The sequence below is a fragment of the Corapipo altera genome, unplaced genomic scaffold (assembly GCF_003945725.1).
Source record: "Corapipo altera isolate COAL_440 unplaced genomic scaffold, ASM394572v1 61305, whole genome shotgun sequence".
Classification (NCBI taxonomy): domain Eukaryota; kingdom Metazoa; phylum Chordata; class Aves; order Passeriformes; family Pipridae; genus Corapipo; species Corapipo altera.
The window spans coordinates 3,141,839-3,160,976 of NW_020884909.1; the positions used below are offsets into that span (position 1 = coordinate 3,141,839).

Sequence of the window (19,138 nt, forward strand, 5' to 3'; positions counted from 1 at the left end):
GGAAGCATTTCTTTTAAATTCTGTTTAGTAAGGGCTCTCCAGGCTTATGTTGAAAATTTCACAAATTACTGATCACCTTTATGACCAAATTGTACAAAAGCCCGCTATGAGAAATTGCCAGTTTAAGCAACTAAATTGCCTCTACTCTGATAATTAAAAGGAGACTAGAATAGTTGCTGTGGTCAGTCAGCTTTTTGGGTCTCCAACTGATGGAGATATACTTTATGGAAAGTGTAGTATTTCTATCCTTTGAGGGATTTTATGCCATTATTTACTAAAACAATTAATACCAATCTTGTATTAATTAGGCACAAATCACCTGTGCATTCAGACAGTGGTTGAACTCATCTGTATTTCTTATTACACTCCTCTACTTCTGTTAAGTCAGAGTACAGTGGGCTGAACTTCAAATCCAGTAACTAAGTCAGTAAGATGTGAGAAGAAATAAACACGTAAGGGAGACATAAGTGCTTGGGAGAACATGAAATTACATAATGCAGTTTTGTGGAGGAGTTGGGAAACACGCCCCTGTCTCTCAGATTATTAGAAAAATGCACAGGTGACAGAAATGTTAAAATGAACAGTGCAGCAGGTAAAAAACACTATCAGCTGAATCAATGCTAGGCTACCAACGTCTCCTCTACCAGTCCAAAATGGTATTTTCATAAAAGCTGGCCTATTTTACAATTATATGTTTAGCTGCAGTTCATAATAATAGGGTCAGAAATGTTCAGAAAGTTAAGCGGCCGCAACAATTTAGTCCATTTGGTTTTGCCAAAATCAAACTGGTACCTGGTGAAATGTCTCTTAGGGCCTCACATGAAGTATAATTCTGTGGAGACTGTTACATGAAGTGCCTCACATGAATTCTGGTCTACTTTCTCCTGCATGGAAGTGAGATAAAGACTGCACAAGTTTGAAAGTTGTTTCCAGCAGCAAAATGGAAAATGTACCATCCTCTTAAGACCTAAGTTCTCCCTCTAAGCAACGAAAAACAGCTGCATGGGATTGGTAGCATCAGGTTGTGGGGCTTTTAGAGATTTCAGGGTAAAGTTCGTTTTTACAGGAATGTTCTATGATACTAGAACTATGACAGCAGAATATAAATATAATTTGCTCTGAAAAATGCCTTTTGTATTAAAGGATGTGTAACAATTCTGATATGGATAAATGTCATTTATAATCGGGGATGTGGGGAACCCAGGAGGTAAAGATGTTGTTACCACTAATATCTGTAAGCCCTAATTCTAGCCCTGGCAGGCCAAGAAGCACATTGGCTTTAAAAAAATAAACCAAGCAAAAAACATCAAAAGGCTTCTGCCATTAGAGTTGTCTACTGTTTTCTTCTTCAGGTCCTGATTGTCTGCAGCACAGGTTTGGCCGGTGTTATGTTGCTGAATTACCAACGAGATTACACCATCTGGGTGCTGCCACTCATCATTGTCTGCCTCTTTGCATTCCTGGTTGCTCACTGCTTCCTTTCTATTTATGAAATGGTTGTTGATGTCCTTTTCTTATGTTTTGCCATCGATACAAAATACAACGATGGGAGTCCTGGGAGGGAATTCTACATGGATAAAGTTCTCATGGTAAGTTTCCTCTTGCTCTCAAAGCCTAAGGATCTGGTTCCATAAAATAGGTATTTTGACAGTGGAATGAATTCACTTGCTGGGTTCAATGTTTTTGGCTTTTTGGGTTTTTTTACCTTGCCACCTTGTTCATGGCTTGACCTGAAAACAGTGTAATCTGATGAGCATCAGATAAGTAATTATGCTTTCTTCCCTTAGTTTCACTGTTACTGGCTTCTGTTTGCTGCCTGTTAGATGAGCAGTCATCTTGCAGAATCATACTCTTGGGTATGTCTTGTAAATGACACTGCAGATTAGAAAGAAGCAGAACAAGAGGGAAAGGCTTGGTTTTGTGCTTTCCTAAGAAGGGCGTCTCTTTGGATAGGGAAGAGAAAAAATATCAAAGTATTCTACCTCACACATAGATAATGACCACAGTGGAGTTTTACTTCTTTCAGATAGACATCAACCAGAATTTGATTCTGTCTGTCATATGTAGGCTTTACGCTAGAAACAAAGTTGTAAGAATTCTGCTTCCAAAGCCCTTCACTTTGTTGTTGAGTAGGTAGTTTTCTTGGGAGTGATTTTAAGTAGCAACTGTAGAATATATCTCTGTAAGATACCCCCCCATGTGTAGGCTAGAGGAAGATTCTTGTGACTTCTCAGCATAATTTTTTTCTGATTACTTGTGGGAAAACTATGCCAAGAATTTTGGTGCTGATTTTTTAGTAAATCACAACAGAATTTAGAGTATATAATAAATAAAGTAGGGGCTGATGAGTTGCTTTTTAACAAGAAACACCAATAAACCATAAAAGCATTGTAGGTTTCTTTAGTCAGCAATCAATATCACAAAACATGAGCAGCTAAAGTTTACTGAAATTTTCTGCAGAATGCTTGCCTGCAAGAGAAAAAAAATTGTATAAAATTGAATTAGCTTTGCTAATCTTCATAAATGGGAGATTGTACTGGTGAAAAATTTAAGAGGTTGAAATTACACACAGCTCACAGGCTACAATGTAATAGTTGAGACGAGGATGGTGTTGGGGGGAGGTTTGTTGTGGTTTTGTTGTGGGTTTGGTTTTTGGTTTTGGTTTGTGGGTTTGGGTTTGTTTGTTTTTTTGGTCAACCAACCTTTTACCTTCTTTCCCCCTAAAGGAGAGCATTGTGTGGTACATGGAAAAGTTGTAAGAGCACACCAGGCAAACACCTATCTGGCTTCCAGAATTAAATGAGGGAGGCCTCTGTGGATATTCGACAGGCTTTTCTGATACCTCATGGTCAAGTCTGAGCAAGAGATGCAGATGGGCTTGATGTTTGGAGCAGTTGCATCTTGAAGTTCTGTCTTGAGACTTGATGTTTTAGAGTCTGTGCTAAGAGAGCACTTGTCGTTTCATTACTGTTTTTCAGGAGTTTGTGGAGAATAGTAGAAAATCTATGAAAGAAGCTGGCCGGGGAGGTGGAGCTGAGAGCAGAGAGCTAAAACCAATGGTAGGTGCAGATGAGGAGGTGGCGATCCTCCAAGAGTTTCACTTTTACTTCTTCTCCCTCTTTGTCTTTACTGACTGCACTTCTTCAGGAGAAGTTTTTGTTCTCTGTATCACTCAAGATGTTCTGCTTTTTCTGTTTGTGAGCTTGCCTATCACCTGGATGGCAGAGTTTTTGTCACAGCTGAGACCATCTCCTGTAAAAGTAAGATGAAAGGAACTGTCTCATATGAAACAAATGCAGTATCATTTCATTAGGATTCGTGAGGCATGCTGTGTGGTATACACAGACAGCCCCAGTTGCTGTTTAGTCTAAAAATAAGATGGCTCTGAAATTCAGTGGGCTATTCTGACTTTATTCTCTTCTCAGCCCTGAGATGAACAATTTTTGCTCATCTTACATTCACTGCAAAAGCCTGAAGAACACTACTGAGCGCAGCCATTGTTGCAAAGTAGGACCGGGCATTTAAAGCCCTCACCAAATTATCTTACACCATGCCAAGGAATTGGATACAGTGATTCCTTTCAACCTGCTCAAATGACATTTCTCCCAGTTGTTTGTTTTTATTGCAAACTACTTATGTTGCTTGTCTCTTGTGTGCTCTTTCCATCTCACACTGTCAGATGCACAGACAGTGAACAATGCATCATTTATGCTTTTGCAGCCTGTTTTACTTATGGTGTGCCTGTTAGGAAGGCATTGCATGTCTGAGTAGCCTGGAATAAGGAACACTATACATGGTACAGATAACAGATAGGAGGATAAGTTTGGAAGGTGGAGAACAGAGAGCGTATAATGGAGAGCCAGTCTGGGCAAGGTATGACTTGTCATCGTGCAATATGATTTTGTGAAATAGAATATTTTTCTGCCATTACTTTCTCAGAGTGTTTGGGGTCTGAGTCATTTCCATACTATGGGGATAATTTTTTAACCAAATGGAATCTAAATAAGTGTATGCTAACAGAAGAATTTCTTTTTTTTCAACAATGTACATGAAGCCATTTTGCATGAGCACTTTTTGAACAAGCTGGAATGGGTTCCTGCTATAGACTGATGTGTAGCTTTGCGTGTTTTGCTATTTCATTATGGCATACCAGTTTCTAGATTTGCTTATGCCTAAATGCTGCTGTGTTTATACATATGAAAAAACTAATTCTATGCTCATTTACTGTTTCTTCTGGGAGTAATTCTAGCTGTTCAAACAGACACTAATGTTGGGATTATCAGAGTGATCCAAATGCTGTAGTTGCAAATGTGCCATTAAAAATGATTGAGACTTTGGGTGTGCAAACCCTCTAGTCACATGCACAAAAATTTCAGTTCAAAATTTTATTATGTAGTGGTTTTCCACTTACAGTGTTGTTGGTACTATCACAGGCCACTACTTATACTTTTGTACCTGACTGCCTAAAGCTTGGATGTGAAAAACCTTTATTCACCCCACCCCTTCTAAAAGGGCAAACCAAGTACCTGCAAGTCAAGGGTGGTGTTATTCTTGTAGGAACTTGTTTCTAGGCACTTGAGCCCAGTACTGGCTGAAAGTCCTCATAGGACTACTGCAGAAGATGCTGAGCACTTGGGGCTCAGCATGGGAGTCACCTGCTGAATTACTCCCAGTTCTGCTGCTCATGTGATTGTTTTGTTTGGAACTGATTTGGCCTTGTTTTCTCAAGTGGCTTTCCATTTTTGGGCATTCAGCTCCAGTTGAGTGGGTTTTGAAATGCTAGGATCTCACTTCCTGACAAGGATGGGACACAGCGGTTACCTCCATTAAATTTCTGATACCTTCTCCCAAAGCATCAATAAAGACCTCAGTTATGTCTGGCATAGAACCATTCATAAGTCTATTCTGTAATGGTAGTGCCCATAGTCTCAAAATTGCATGTCTGAAAATTAGATTACTACTACTATTTTTCCTCTTCTTTTAGAAGTAGAATCTTTACTGTCTTGCTTCAGTACCCTTGAAATGCAGATATTTCTTAGAATATGACAATTATTTCTAAAAGTGAAACACCCTAAGTGGAGCTGTACTTAAAGTAGGTAATAATAGCAGAGACGAGGAAACATTTAGGACCTTCTGTTCAGGGCACAAGAAAAAAAAACAAACAAAAAACCACTTTTTCACACTTTTTTCTTTATGGCTTCCAGCGACCCCTTTGATCAGTTTCTACTTGTCCTTTGGCATTTGTCTAAGACTGTACTGTATGACTTTGTTTTCTAGGCCTCTGGAGCAAGTTCATCTTGAAACTAGCCAGCCATATTGGAACCCATTGACATTCCAAAACAGTATATATATACATATATACATACATATATATATATATATAAAAATAAACAGCCAAAATCAGAGAAAAGGAACAGGGATTTAAAACTTTTTTTAACAATTATTTTTGTGAAACATGTACTCTTTTCATACGGGTGGCTTTTACAAGCAGCTTTATCATTGTTCCATTTCTTAAATTATTGATTGTGGTCATGGAAATGTTGATTCTTATCTGCTTGGTATTTTACAATCTGGAGGAGGTATCATTGTAAAGATAATCTGAAATCATGACTGGGTTTAGAGACAGATTTCCCATGACATTGCTAATCTGCTGAGACTTTTACTTGTTTAGTTTCTTTTTAATTTGCATTAAATTTGGGACAGTCACATGTACAGAAAACCTTGAAATCAAGAAAAGTCTTAAATTTAGTTTTTTCAGAAGGTGGTTTCAGTGAGAATTCATTCAGTTCAAATTGGTTTGTAAGCAGTTATTTTACTTTACAACCCTGGCAGGGCACAGTTTTGTTTACCAGTATCAGACATCACAATAACCAACTCCTCAGGTATTCAGGTGTGTGGGAGCCCTTGCATCTCCTATTAAACAGAACCTACAAAATGGGGACAGATAATTTTTATATGCAATCAACTTCCTGCTTTACCCTACTTGCCCCTCATACCCGTTGCCCTCTATCCTCCCTTTGAGTTCAGTAACCTCCTTCACACTTCAGCAGTGTTCCTTTGAAGGGTATGGATTCTGCATATGGGCAATTGAAATAACAGATTGTTAAAGCTCAGTCTTAGCCATACTCATGATTAATTCATGACTAGATACAAAGATGCTGAGGAGGGGAAGAGAAATGAACTGTACTACTGTACATAAAAAAGTACTGTATGCTTCATTTCATTTAATACCAGAGAGCTCTAGGAGGAAGAAGGGATCATTCCTTGCCTGTTGTTTGATCCATATATGTATGTACTGTAGTGGGTGGCTAAAACGGGAAAGGGCAGAGAAACATTTCTTTGGAAGTGTAGCTGCCAGGATAGTTATCTGAAGTTATTAAATAATGACAAGAGAACATGCTTTTTTATTATTAGTAGTAGTAGTACAAAATTTCTTTTCAGTCTGGAAGCTCACCAGATATGAATGCTAATATTCAATTATTCAACTTATTGTAATGGTAAATGCTTAAGTGTATTTGCTAAGAATTCATGATCTGTCTATGCTATATATTCCTTTTGTTACAATTTTTTTAAGAAAACTATTTTTGTTAATGTAAAGTTAATATTTCAGAGCAGAATTTTTAAACTTATTGCACTAAATACAAGCTCTCTACAAATAAACGATGCCTCAATGGTACAATCACTCCATTCAAGAAAATCTTTTGAAAGAGAAGAGTCTTTCTACAGAAGCTTTGTAATGGAGTAGAGAGGTATGTCTAGGTAGAGACATGCACAACTCATGTTATCAAGGTTTAGTAAATAAGCAGTTATTTGTGCTTCCTGTCAGAGGATCAGACTTCCAAATTGCTGCTGAAGATTTAAAAAAATTATGTAGTATCATGTAGCTAACTAGTGCTCTTATCTTTTGGCAATAGTAAAATATTTCACTTTTGCTTCCAGAAGGCATTTGATAACTTAAATTTGGTAGGTTTTCTTTCGGTAAGCCAGTTAAAAGAAGGATTTACACTTTTCATATCACAGACCCCAAACTATGTGAGAGGTGTGAAAATAAAGATACATGTAGAAAGGATAGCTGCTGGGGAGGCAGAGAGACAGAATTACTCAGTCCTGGAAGCACTCAGACACTCATTTAAGTGAACCATATCGGTACCTCCACTAACATCAGAAGGGCTCTCTAAGTATTGAAGTTGTAGCTTACACATCTGTGTAAGTGCTAACTGGGCTAGAGCTTCAACCTAGGGATTCAGACTGGAGCACTGGTGAGGCCTCTCAGTGCAAGTCAGAGGTCAGACTTGCCTAGAAGAAGCACTGGAGCAGTCTTACTTTTGTGGAGAGGAGACCTTCCTGCTGTACCAGTGTCTAAGAACAGCAGTGGCTCTCAACATCAATATTTGTGTAGATCAGGAGGGTTTAACCATGCCAGAAATTTAAAAACTGGCTTAGATGAATCCTAGAAACTGGATTCCAAGGCTAAAAGACTTATCAAGTACCCAGTTGCTTCCAGAAAAAATTAATTTTCTTCTTGTTTGGAGGCTATTGGAGGTGCTTAATCAAAGAAGCCTTGTATTCTGCGCATTTTGATAAAAAAGTTCTGCCATGACTGATCCCGCAAGTTTGTGTTCCCTGCTCACTGGAAGTCCTGAGTGGGGACTTTTCTCTGTAATTGCAACTAGGACTGCAGTTGGAAACAAATTTTGTATTTTTGTATTACTTGACTGTGCACCATTTTTATAGCAGTTTATCCTGTCTTAAAAATAAATTTGTTTTATTTACATGGTGTTTAAAAGATACAGGCAACACTTTTCTATGGGTAGTTGTAATGTTTAAGTGAGAAATCTATATCATTACGAAGTTCTTAATAAAATTGTGTGCACCACTCTTGAGTGTATATCTGGCATGCAGAGCTTTTAAGTCATGCCAAAAAGGCATTCCATCCACATGCAGATTTTCCAGTGGCCCTTTAAAGCTTTTGAATGTCCTTTGAAGTTCATTTGCAACCAAACTACAAGCTGACCTCTTCCAGCCCTGTCTTGTGCAGGGAGATAAGCAGAAGACAGAGTTCTGAAGAGACAACTTTTCAGGAGAAATTGAGACTCTGCTTTCCTTTCCTAGTGGGGATAGCAGAGTAAGAGGACACTTTGGCATGTAAATTGCTATAGAAATGTTGGCAGTAGGGATGCTGGGCTCTGCCAGTTGTGATGGATTCAATACTTTTTTTTTGACTGTTGGTTATTAAAGCCAGTATGTGGACTGCTTTGTGAGAAGCAGTCTAGACTAACTAGAGAGCGATGCTGCAGCGAGAATAACAATGCAGGAGGAGCAAGATGAGACAGCTGAAACAGAGAAATCATCTCCTTAGCAAGTCCATTGAACTAAGTACTGCTTGAGGACTGGAGATTTAGACTGGACAATCTGGGTTTAGAAACAATCAGTGGGATTACTAGTTCCCAGCCGTTGGTTTCCGCAGATGGTCTGTATCATGGCCTCTGACCAGCTAGGTTACAAAGGGAAAAACATATACAATTCTTTAAATTGCTAAAATTTTTACACATTATTTTACTCACTGTTTTATTTGGAAGCTGAACAGCAGTGTGTAATCTTTATTGTTTCTTCCAACCCTGGAGGATTTTTTTTTTTTGTTCTTTTAGGTCTCATTTCTGTATTGCTCTTTCAGTAAAGGAGTGCCAAGTGGCATTGTCAGCTCCCCTTTGCCCCACTGATCTTACCACATTCCCTCTCACCTTCCTGAGGCAATGATTTAGGATATCACGTGGACAATGAGAGGGGGAGTAGGTGCTGAGTTAAAGTCCTAAGGTAGGATTTTTTTTTATGATGTCACTCCATCACTGTGGTTAGAAGTGCAACCCATCTCTTCTGCAGTTTCACTGCTGCTCCACAGCTAGGCTAAACACTATGGCCAGCTTAGAACTGCATCTTCAGCCTTCTCGTAGCTCCCAGCTGCCAAAAACAGGATGAGGTTTTAAATGTGGCCTTAGCTTGGCATAGTAACTGAAGGACTTTCTGCATTAGGGAAATGTATCCTAGAAGGGAGAACTAGCAGTGGAAAACCCAGTTAAAATGCTGTGGTGGGTTGACCCTGGCTGTCACATACGCTGCTACCCTGTTGCTTGCTCAGTCCCCACAGCAGGATGGGAGAGAGCAGTGAAAGGACAAAAAGCACTGTTATAAAGGCAGTTCATTAAGTAAGAGAAAAAAAGCTAAAAAAAGAAAAAGAAACCCAAGTGATATAAAGGCAGTCACTTACCATCTCCCACCAGCAGACAGTGCCCAGCCAATCTCCAAGCAGTGGCTTGAACCACCCCAGTTTTATAGCTGAGTATGACCTTATATGTTACGGAATATTTCTTCAGACTGTTCAGGTCAGCTGTCCTGCCTGTGTGCCCTCTCACCTTTTTGCCCAACTCCAACCTACTCTGCTGGAGTAGCAGAGTGACAAACAGAGAAGGCCATTCACCCAGTGCAGGCACTGCTCAGCAGCAGGTAACATTGATAACATTGTGTTATCAAACACTCCTTTGGTTGCAGATCTGTAACACAGCACCTTGTAGGTTGCTGTGAAGGAAATTTACTCCATCCAGCCTAACCCAGTACACAGGTCCACTTACCCAGTAGTTAATCCAAGACTTACTCCCTGCATTTCTGTACAGCATCTTCTCAGGGTGGTTACTTCTTTCTGAAAGGGCTTTTTTTGCAGCAGGCAATTAGCCTGCTCCACAGTGCTCCCTTTCATGGAGGGAGCAGGGGATGTTAGCTCTTACTCTTTCAGCACATAATGGGGATATAACGCAAAAATGAGCCCTTTCTGTATCAGTGTTCTGGCAATTGAGCAGCCAGTGTTGGAGACAACATATTTAATGTGCCCTCAGGGCATGCACTTTAGCGGTTTGCTCTGAGTGGTTATGATGTATTCTATGAATGTATGTTATAGAGTCAGAATAAAATGCATGTAGCAGACATATACTTGTCATCCAGTGAGCATTTGATTCAGAGTGCATATTACATGCTATATTGAACATGGCACAGTCGTTTTGAGAAACAATCGTAAGATTTATAAGTAGGTACCTGACAGCATTCCTGTTTTTTAGATCATGGCTTTGCCTGTGCAGATAATGTTTACTAAATCTAAGTATCAGTAGCCCATTGTTTCTTGAACAGCTTGTGTGTCACATTATCAACACAGAAATCTTATTTCATCTTTGTGAAAAAAAAAAAACTACCAACCTTGTGTTTCCCAACACAAGACCCAACAGACTTATTTGAAGCATTTCTTGCACTCAGCTTCTTTGTTGAGATGATGAAAGTTTACTCTAAATATGTAATTTCCAAATGGTTTTTCAATTATTTCATCTCTGCTGTTATTTCCATCACATAACAAGATTATGGAAACTAGTAAATCTATATTTCTTGTGTTCTGTAGCGAATACTGTTCTCAAGGTATTTTTTTCTTTTATACTTAAAGAGGTGAGAGAAAAGATGAAACTTATCTCTTGTGATATGGGTCACATATAAAAGGCAGAATTTCTGGTCTGGGATGGAGCTGTGATGTGTCTTGCAATGTTCGCAAGCTGATGCAATCAAGCCAAAGCTCCTCAGAGACTTTAGGATTATGAAAATATTCCTAGGGACAATTGGTAGCATGAATCAATCTGAAAATACCCATTTGGAGGCTAAACTATTGGAGGCATTCATTTGGCAGAGATCTGCTAAAAAGGAACTAGCAGAAAACCAGTAAACACCCATCAGATTCTACTCCTCTGTCTCACTGAGGTCAGGTCATTAAATGTGAGTGTGATGAGCAGAATTTGGTGTTTTAAGCATTTGGTACTTTTCTACAGAAACATGGGACTCCACTTACAACCAAAGTTGCAAGAATTCAGAGCAAAAGTACCAGCTGACTTGAACAGAACTAGTCTTATTTCAGTAATGTTAAAGACAGCTATGACCTTTCTAAGTATGTGGCAGCATTGGTAGCTGTCATTCCTCAAGTGGACAACCTCTGTGGCTTGAGTGGAAATAGGGACAGCTAGGGAGTTATTCCAGAAACACTTGGTGAGATTAGCAATTCTGACTACTTGTGAAACCCAGCAGAAATTGGGCACTGACTGGTGTTTCCACCGAGGTCACAGTTTTTAACTCTCAAATACCATATGTGGTCCATGTTAGTATTAGTTGGGTCCCTCCCTGCTGCTCAAACTGAAAAGGAAGAATATCTCTCATTTGGGAAACAGTGCTGCAGACAAGGTTGTAGGGCGTCCTGGGGGAGTGAGGGAGTAGAAAATAGAAAGGTGGCTTTGTTTCTAATGTGGGCTAGAAAGCAGAGGCCAAAGGTTAGGTGGAGCCATGGAGAGCAGGATTTCACAGGTAGAAAATATTCTGCAGAATCTTCACAATAGTTAAGGAAATTCATGTTCCAATTCAGACATCTCACAGCAACATCCCCTGTGTCCTGCTTTTATTTTGCCATGGAGCTCTTCAGAGCAAAAATGAAGGTGGAATCTATACCTATAGAAAAGAATTATTTCTGTATGATGGATTGTGTTGCTGATTACAGAAACTACCCTAAGGAAAATCTTCTGAACATATTTTAAAGGCTTGACAGTACTTGCATTGTCATAGTCCATCAAAGCTTCACCTGAAAACGAATTTTTCATCCTCCTTCACTCATACTTCTAACAGGGCAATCAAATCCCTGGACTGACTTAGTGATTTACATTGAATCAAGATCAACTAACAAGTGCTCCTTTTTCCAGTGGAATGCCACCTCCTTTGAAAATGGGAAAAGTAAATGTGACACTGTTTATTGTTGTCTTGGGAACTTAAAATGTTTTATACTGCAAGCTGTGAATGCAGGAAGAGAAGAAAAATTAACAGTGCTGATCTAATCTTAGATTTTCTGTGTAAACTGACATTGTGCCAGGATACTGATGCAAAACTGTATTTTAGTCTAAGAAATGTATAGATTTTTTAATGTATCAAAATAAAGTTTTCCTTTTAAGTAAGAAAGAAATTTCTCTGTCTTCCATGCGGGGGTGCTTAAGTCCCACTCTTCTTAACAACACAATCTCAAGTTCCTGAGCAGCAAGCAGAGCCCATGCAAGTGTTTGCCCAGGCTTCCTTTTGTTCTGTACCTTCCCTTTAGCTGAGTAGCTGCAGTAATGCTGGACATGTTGTCCTGGTGCCAAGAGAAGCATTGTGATGCTTAATGTTTTCCTAAGATGGGTGTGCCAGTGGAGTTTTGTAGAGCAAAGGTGGGGTTTTTTTCACAGTCTTTCTTCTCACTGATCATCTGCTCCTCAGCTTCTCTCCAGCATGTTGGAAACTGCCCCTCTAGGCCAACATTTTCACCCATCATCAGGTTCCTTAGCCTGCAGGGTGTGCTGAGGGTCAGTCACATACAGAAGCAGTTGAGAAGCTTTTGCTGTGGAAAGGGAGAGGCTGCAGTCACACATGCACAGGAGTCCCTTGCTCATACCCAGGACTCTCAGGACTGCTGATGCTGTCTGGAGCAGACTGGCTAATAATGCTTTGCCTCACAGGGACAGCTATGGGGGAATGCAGAGTAGGGAGGGATGATGGAAATCTTGTTATGTATTATGAGCCATGCAAACTGCACATCCCAGTGCAGCACCTCTTGTGGGACAACTTCCTTGTTCTGCAAGGTCCTGTACCTGCTCCCCACTCTGCAGAGCCGTTCTAACAAGCTTGGATAGCTAAAGATGGATGGTGAGTAGAAGCAATAATAGTACTTGTGTGATCCTACCAGCAGAGGCATCTGCAGTCATAAAGATTTCTTGTGCTCTCCTCTCCATCCCATGGGCACAGCAAATTTCTGCTTTCTTTGCTGCCAGTTTTTTTTTAATACACTAGTAAACCAAGCTGAACCATGTTTTCTTGCTTCTGTTACTCTTCACTGCAAACCACGTCAGCACTGCATTTGCATGAGATGGTTTACTTTGTCTGGAAACCGCTGCCACTTCTGAACTGGAGACTGATGCTGTTGGGGCCACTCAGTAAATACCGTCAGGATGAAAAGGACCAGGCAGCCCATCAGACAGGAGCTCTGCACACAGGCAGGGTCCCATGCTGGGGACCCAAAGTGTTCTGCTGCACGTCAGTGTTCCGCAGTTCCTCTGAAGGTATGTCCTCTTGGCTTGGAGTGTCTGTTTCATGGGTTATTAGTGGTGAATCTGCTTGGCTGGGTGAGTTTAGCTGTGTGGAGCAGAAGAGATTCCGGAGATACCCTTCTTCAGCACTAGAGGTGTTAGGGGAAGGAATCATAACATAACATACAGATTATAAAAACCCTGCCTGGTTTCCACTGGATTTTGCGTGTGTCAGAACAGAACAGAAGCTTTCCTCACCCTCTCTAGCAGTGAGGGACTGAAGCTCTGCCTGCAGGGATCAGTGCTGATTCCCTCAGCTCGGAAACAAGAGTTTCATGACCTCCAGGGGAAAAAAAAAAAAGAGGAGGTGAGGGTGGGCTACAAGTGGGCTGCAGAGGGCTAGTGAGAGAAGTATATGTAGGGAGGACAGAATGGGACACAAGACTTGAAAGGAAAACCTCAGGGTACGGTGGTGGAATGAGCAAGAAAATCCTACTCACACTGTGAGTGGGAGAGCAGGGGCCTAGAGGCAGAGGTCTGGAGCTGCAAAAGCAGGATTTGTCCTTCAGCCACACAGCATTTCCCACTGCCAAGACATTCTGCATGCAGTATGCACGTACCTGTGAGCACCAGCCTCAGGACTCACTCCCTGGCATCAGCAATTGTGGAACAGCACAGGCAGGTGCCTCCTCAGATCCCTGAGCAGCCCTGCTCTCCCACTGGAGATGAAGGACCAATCTCCTTGCTTGCAAGACAGCACAGCTCCTTGGCCACTGCAGGAGCTCTCCTGCCTCGTGAAGAGGATGGGACCCTCTGTGTGCAACATTTAGTGTGCAGTAAACAAGCTCCTTCTCTGAGCCAGTGAGGCCAGATCCTGTGCTGCAGGAGTCTGACACGGCTCCTTCACTCCACCACAGGCCACTGAGGAGCTGACCCAGTTTTAGTCGCTGGTATTTAGATGTTTAATGAAGATTAGGTAGTGCCCAGGGAGAGATTATTTAGAATTTCTAATTACTATTTAAATTATGAATGTGTGAAATGGATGGAGCTTGCAGTCCCACACACAGAACACCTGAAAAAGCTTTTTCTGACACCTACTGCCATAATCTCCCTCTAATGCTTAGTTATTTTCTACCTTAGGTACACTAAAAACAAAGTGGAAGAAAAACCAGCACCAGGGCAGATTTTCTGATTTTTTCAGAGCAATCAAATCTAGAAATAAAGCCTGTGACAGAAGCTACTGAATTGTTTTATCTCACTATCTCAGATGACAGTAATCAAATGGAAGACAAATAAATGGGTGAGCAGGTATTTTACACTGCAGTCCTCTGAAGACGAAGTCACAGGCCTGAACCCTGTGCCCTACCAAAAAACAAACAAGTAAACAAACCCACAGACAAACAAAAAACCAAACCAGAGTCTGCCACAATCCCAGAAATAGTGATATTTCCTGGTTTTAATTGCCTTTCTGATGGCTCTTAGTTGTATTCTAGTTATAAATATGAAGTCCTACATACAAACTTTGGGCGAAAAACATCCAGTAGGCATTGGCAATGCCAGATGAAGCCAACTCTCCTGACTGCAGGGCCTGCCATGTCCCACTCTCTTTGCTCCAGGGGCTTCCACGTAAGAGAGGGAGATGTGGACACCTGCCTGGGGCCAACACACTGCTGGTCCATGTGGGGCTCATCATGTGCTCTCTGTGCCTCCCTTTCCTCCAAGATGGGGATGCCACGAAGGCCAAGTACATTAAAAGTCAGTCTGCACTCAGATTCTGCAGGAGGATGGACAAACTAAACAGGGGCAGGTAAGGCTATGTGTGAAGCTGAGATCTAAATATGCCTCTCTGCAGCTGCAAGAGGCAGTGAATTGAGTGGAAGTTTCCTGGTGCAAGGGAAATGTTACAGACATGAACACCTCAGACTTCATTCCTCTTCTTATAGTTAAAATATCTGAAAGCTCAATCTTCTGCTAACAAACTCCCTCTGGTCCTGTAGTGGGTCTTGGTAGCTCATTAGATATGTGAAGTCATCCTGACTTCCTTTCCCCATAAGTCATCTACTGATTTGTTTATGACATCTCTGGTTTCAGTGAAAGCTTTCCTGGCATTGGGTGCAATTCAGTATCCCACAGTCTTCTGTGTCAGGATTCATTGCCCTTACTTTTCATCAACAGAAGGAGAGAGTAGCAATGTCAGTCACAGGGAAGTAGGGAGGTCTCAGAAGAGTGTCTTGGGAGAATCTTATTTTGGTTTTTAAGCCTCTGATAACTGGAAGCAAAGTGTGCACAAAGCACTCTGTGAAAGAACCAGACCAGAAACAAGATCTCTCAAATCCCAGGCTGGGAACACCACTAGAAGTGCCTGCTTTCTGCAAGAGTTAAAATTCACTTGTTGAAAGGCACTGCTGGGTCTCTTTCAAGCCTCTCCAAATTGCACTACCACAAATGACAACAACAAAACCTGACTGTAGTACCTAATGTTGGAACACTGCTGGAGGAAGTAAAGGGATTTCAAAGCATGAGTTTGCTGCCTGTTCTGTAAGGCCTGGTAGAAGGAATGCGGAGGACTGCTTCCTTCTTACAGGCACAGAAGTCCACTGTCTCCAGGCAAGGAGCATCACAGCTTGCTTTTGAAAGCTCTGGTGTTGGATCTGTTCATCATGAGACAGCACAAAGACCAGAAAACCTCAGAGGGGTCTGTATTGCATTGCAGCAGGAGACCAGCCTGCCAAAAGAACATGTAAGGTTCACGCTGTTTATGATGAAGAGGAAGCTTGAGAGCTTTATCAAAATATAATTTGCTCCCCCCCAAAAAACCAGCACAAGAGTTTGCAGGTCTGAATTTCCCAGAAGATGCACAGCTTGAAAAGCTGTTAAGCCTCTTAAAGAAATAATAAGGAATCAAATCTTGAATGAAGGGGGTAGGAGAACTATACACAATAATTCACATAATTATGTTCGTGGGCCAGGGCCCCCCACCTGTGCATAACCACCATCTGAACTTGCTTTAAGAATAGCACATAACAAGGCAAGTAAAAAGCACACATTGAGTTTTCGAGCCGTGGGGGCAAAGCAACTCCTTTGAAGTGAGTTGAACATTTGATAGGCGGCCACAAGCTGTGGTTGGCCTCCAGAAGTGCCCCAGCCATGACACGGTGAAGGAAGTGGGAGGAAGGGAATGGACTGACGCTGTGCCATGCCAGAGGCAGGACGTCAATTAGGGTAAGTCCCAGCAATGGCAAGGCCTTGTTCAGTGTCCAGGCTGCTGTGGAGCACCTTGGATTTGCACCCTGTAGCTGTACCCACCCCCACTGAGGTCCTGCAGATGTTTTTCAGCTAACCTTTCTGGAGGCATCAGGCAACAAAGGCAGTCAGTAGGGAAAAGGCAATGGAAAAACCAATAAGGAAAAAGCAATAAGCAGTAACGAGATGCCAGGATTCAGAGAAGCTCCTCAAAAGTGGGCTGCTGGAAAGCTCAGAGGAGATCCAAGACCCAAGCCATGCTTATGGGCAGGATGGCATTGGTGTGTTTCTTTGCGGGGTGAGAATCTGTGCTCATAATTACAACTGCTGTAATAAACACAACTGCTCCTGCTGGCAATTAAAAATAGGTTGGTTTCGGCTGGAATTAAGCATTTTGCATGAAAGTGTTTGGGAAAGTCATATGAAGACAAATGAGCCCCTGCAGTTTGAGCATCACTGGATTTGCAGCAGAAGAAGCTTTCAGAGAGACCCCCCTCCCTTGGGTGTCTTACTTTTGCAAGGGGGCAAAGCTGTCCTTGCTACCTGTTCTGATAGAACAGAAGGTTAAGAAGGTCTGGTAAGAAATGATGCAATGCTGCAGGCCAGGACAGAGTATCTTGCTGTGATAGTGGTAACATATCAGGCAAGGGGTGCAGATATACCTGTGCTGTGCTTGTGCAGACTGCCTAGAGGAAACTGTTGAAAATGATAAGCACTTCACACTGAAGTAGCCTACTTTTTGGGGAAAAAAAGAGCAGCTGCTCCTGAGCCAAAGGGTTATTTTTTTCTTATTACAAAATCCTAGGCAAATACAAAATTTTTGTTTTCACTCCTGCAGATGAGTCCTGCCAACTCGCTCAGCCTAAGGGCACAACTCGGTACAAGGCATAGGCAGCGTCATGAGCCTAAACAGCAACAGCTTCATCTGCTATTCTGTTCCTTCCTTTGCAGTCACAATAATGAAATCCAGGGGGAATTAAAAGTACCCTGGCCGCAGAGCCCATCAGCTTACCATTGTAATGTGGCTGTGAGATACAGAACCACAGACTAGCAAGCACAATTAGCTAATAAGATCAGTGCTTCATCATAACCCCATTTTAAATGGGCTGCTGATAGAGTAATTTTGACACCAAAATAGCATCACAGGAAATGCATATTCATTGAAACTCATTGTGTGTTCTATTAAGCAACATTACAAAGAAGCCAGCAAGCGATTTTCACCAGGGGCTGTCAGTGGGAGCAATTTCTCTGCAGAATGTTTGTGCTCAGGCCTGTGCTGATGAGAAAATTTTCTGTGTCGTACCTTTCCCCCAAGCACAGCCAGGAGGGCATGGTTACAAATGCCAGCTGTGAAGGTTTTAGGCTGCCCACAGCTCCCCTCATGGACCTCAGCCGGGAGAGGCGACAGGGCCTGTCCAGCAGCACATGGGCTCTGCAGTATCCTCTGTAAATTAAATTCCACCCGGTTCAACTTGGTGTGCCTTGAGCCATGTTTAGTCCTGTGGGGCACTACAAGTCTGCTCTTTCCCCTGTGCATAAAGATCAGGAAACCAAACTGGCCATGCTCAACTGTTTGAGTGAGCCCCTAGAAAATGGAGGTAGCAGGGGCTGCCGGATCTCACCAGCAGCTCGGGGCAATGTACAACAGTGTGACAGTGTACTGCTTCCCACAGCACACGTGGATGCACAGCACTCCCTGGGTTTGGAAGCTCCCCAGCAATGGTACTCACTGTCCAAACTGGCACCTCCTGGGCCAGCTCCAGCTCTGGACAGCCCTGTTCTAAGATGAGATGTGGTGCTGCAGTTGGGTGGTGTGTCTTCCAGTGACTCTTCCTGTGACCTGTTCTCTCTGTGCCCCCCCTGCCTCCTGACCCTGCCCTGAGGGTGGACTGCCCACTGTGCCAGGATTGCTGTGAGCTTTGCTACTCTCTTGCCTAAAGGAGCCTTGCCAGCTTGGTGACCTTCTGGCAGATGTCAACACTGTGTGCCCCCCCACCTCCCTCCTCCTCCCAGGTGGGGCTGACTTCTGTCAGCATTTGTCCCCCACCACAGCCTCTGGTCCACACAGCTGGCATGATTTCTGCACTGGACGCAGCCAACCTATGGGTGCTGCCAGAAGCACAAACAGATAAGAAGCTCCCCTCCCAACTGGCCCAGCCCGGAGTCAGGAGATGGTGCAGAAGGCACTGGCACTGCCAGTACCTGACCTCCCCCAGGCCCTGTCCTTGCCTTCTCCAGTGAGCTTATCAGACTGAAACCCAAGGTGATGCACCAGAGGTTATTGCTCTCCAAGAGGTAGCGGAAAATTAGTGTTTGGGGCAAAGGTGATCTGCTACCTTTGAGTTTCAGTTCCAGTAAGTGTAGGTCAGGGTTAGGACACCTGTTTCACACTCACCAGCTTCTTGTGCTTAAGGAGAGTTTTGGCTCATCAAGCCCAACCCTGCTGTGTTTTTTTTTTCCTGCTGCAAATCTTTTGCTGTGCAGACAGAATTCACTGCAAGATCTAAGAAGTTAAAGGGTCAGAGCCTCCATCCATTAGTGCTCTCTGAAGCAGACACACAATCATATGCAAATGGTAGGCTCTTCAAACCAGGCACATACAAATTGCAATAGCAGCAGTCACCTGTTCATGTGAAGGAAGGCATGCGCAGTGCACAGTTTCTTGGGCACTACAACTGTCTGCTCTCCATTGCAGGTCTCTGGCAACACCCCCCCCCCCTTCTAAAAGAGCATGCTGTGGAGCTTCTTCACTGATCAGGGTGGCCTCCCTG

The 19,138-nt window shown here is 42.5% G+C and overlaps 1 protein-coding gene across 4 annotated transcripts in view; it reads left to right on the forward strand.

The window, feature by feature from the left end:
* Positions 1-14,362, forward strand: part of SLC44A1 (solute carrier family 44 member 1) — a 74,258-nt gene extending 59,896 nt beyond the window's left edge. Inside the window, exons 14-17 of one of the 4 annotated variants that reach the window (XR_003529256.1) lie at positions 1,353-1,589; positions 2,979-3,059; positions 12,948-13,157; positions 14,265-14,362. Coding sequence is in view for 3 of the 4 variants with exons in the window: in XM_027653097.1 (XP_027508898.1) it covers positions 1,353-1,589; positions 2,979-3,269 (528 nt within the window). In the remaining variant the exon portion in view is untranslated. The other 3 variants (XM_027653099.1, XM_027653098.1, XM_027653097.1) reach the window with 3 other exon arrangements.
* The last annotated feature ends 4,776 nt before the right edge of the window (positions 14,363-19,138 follow it).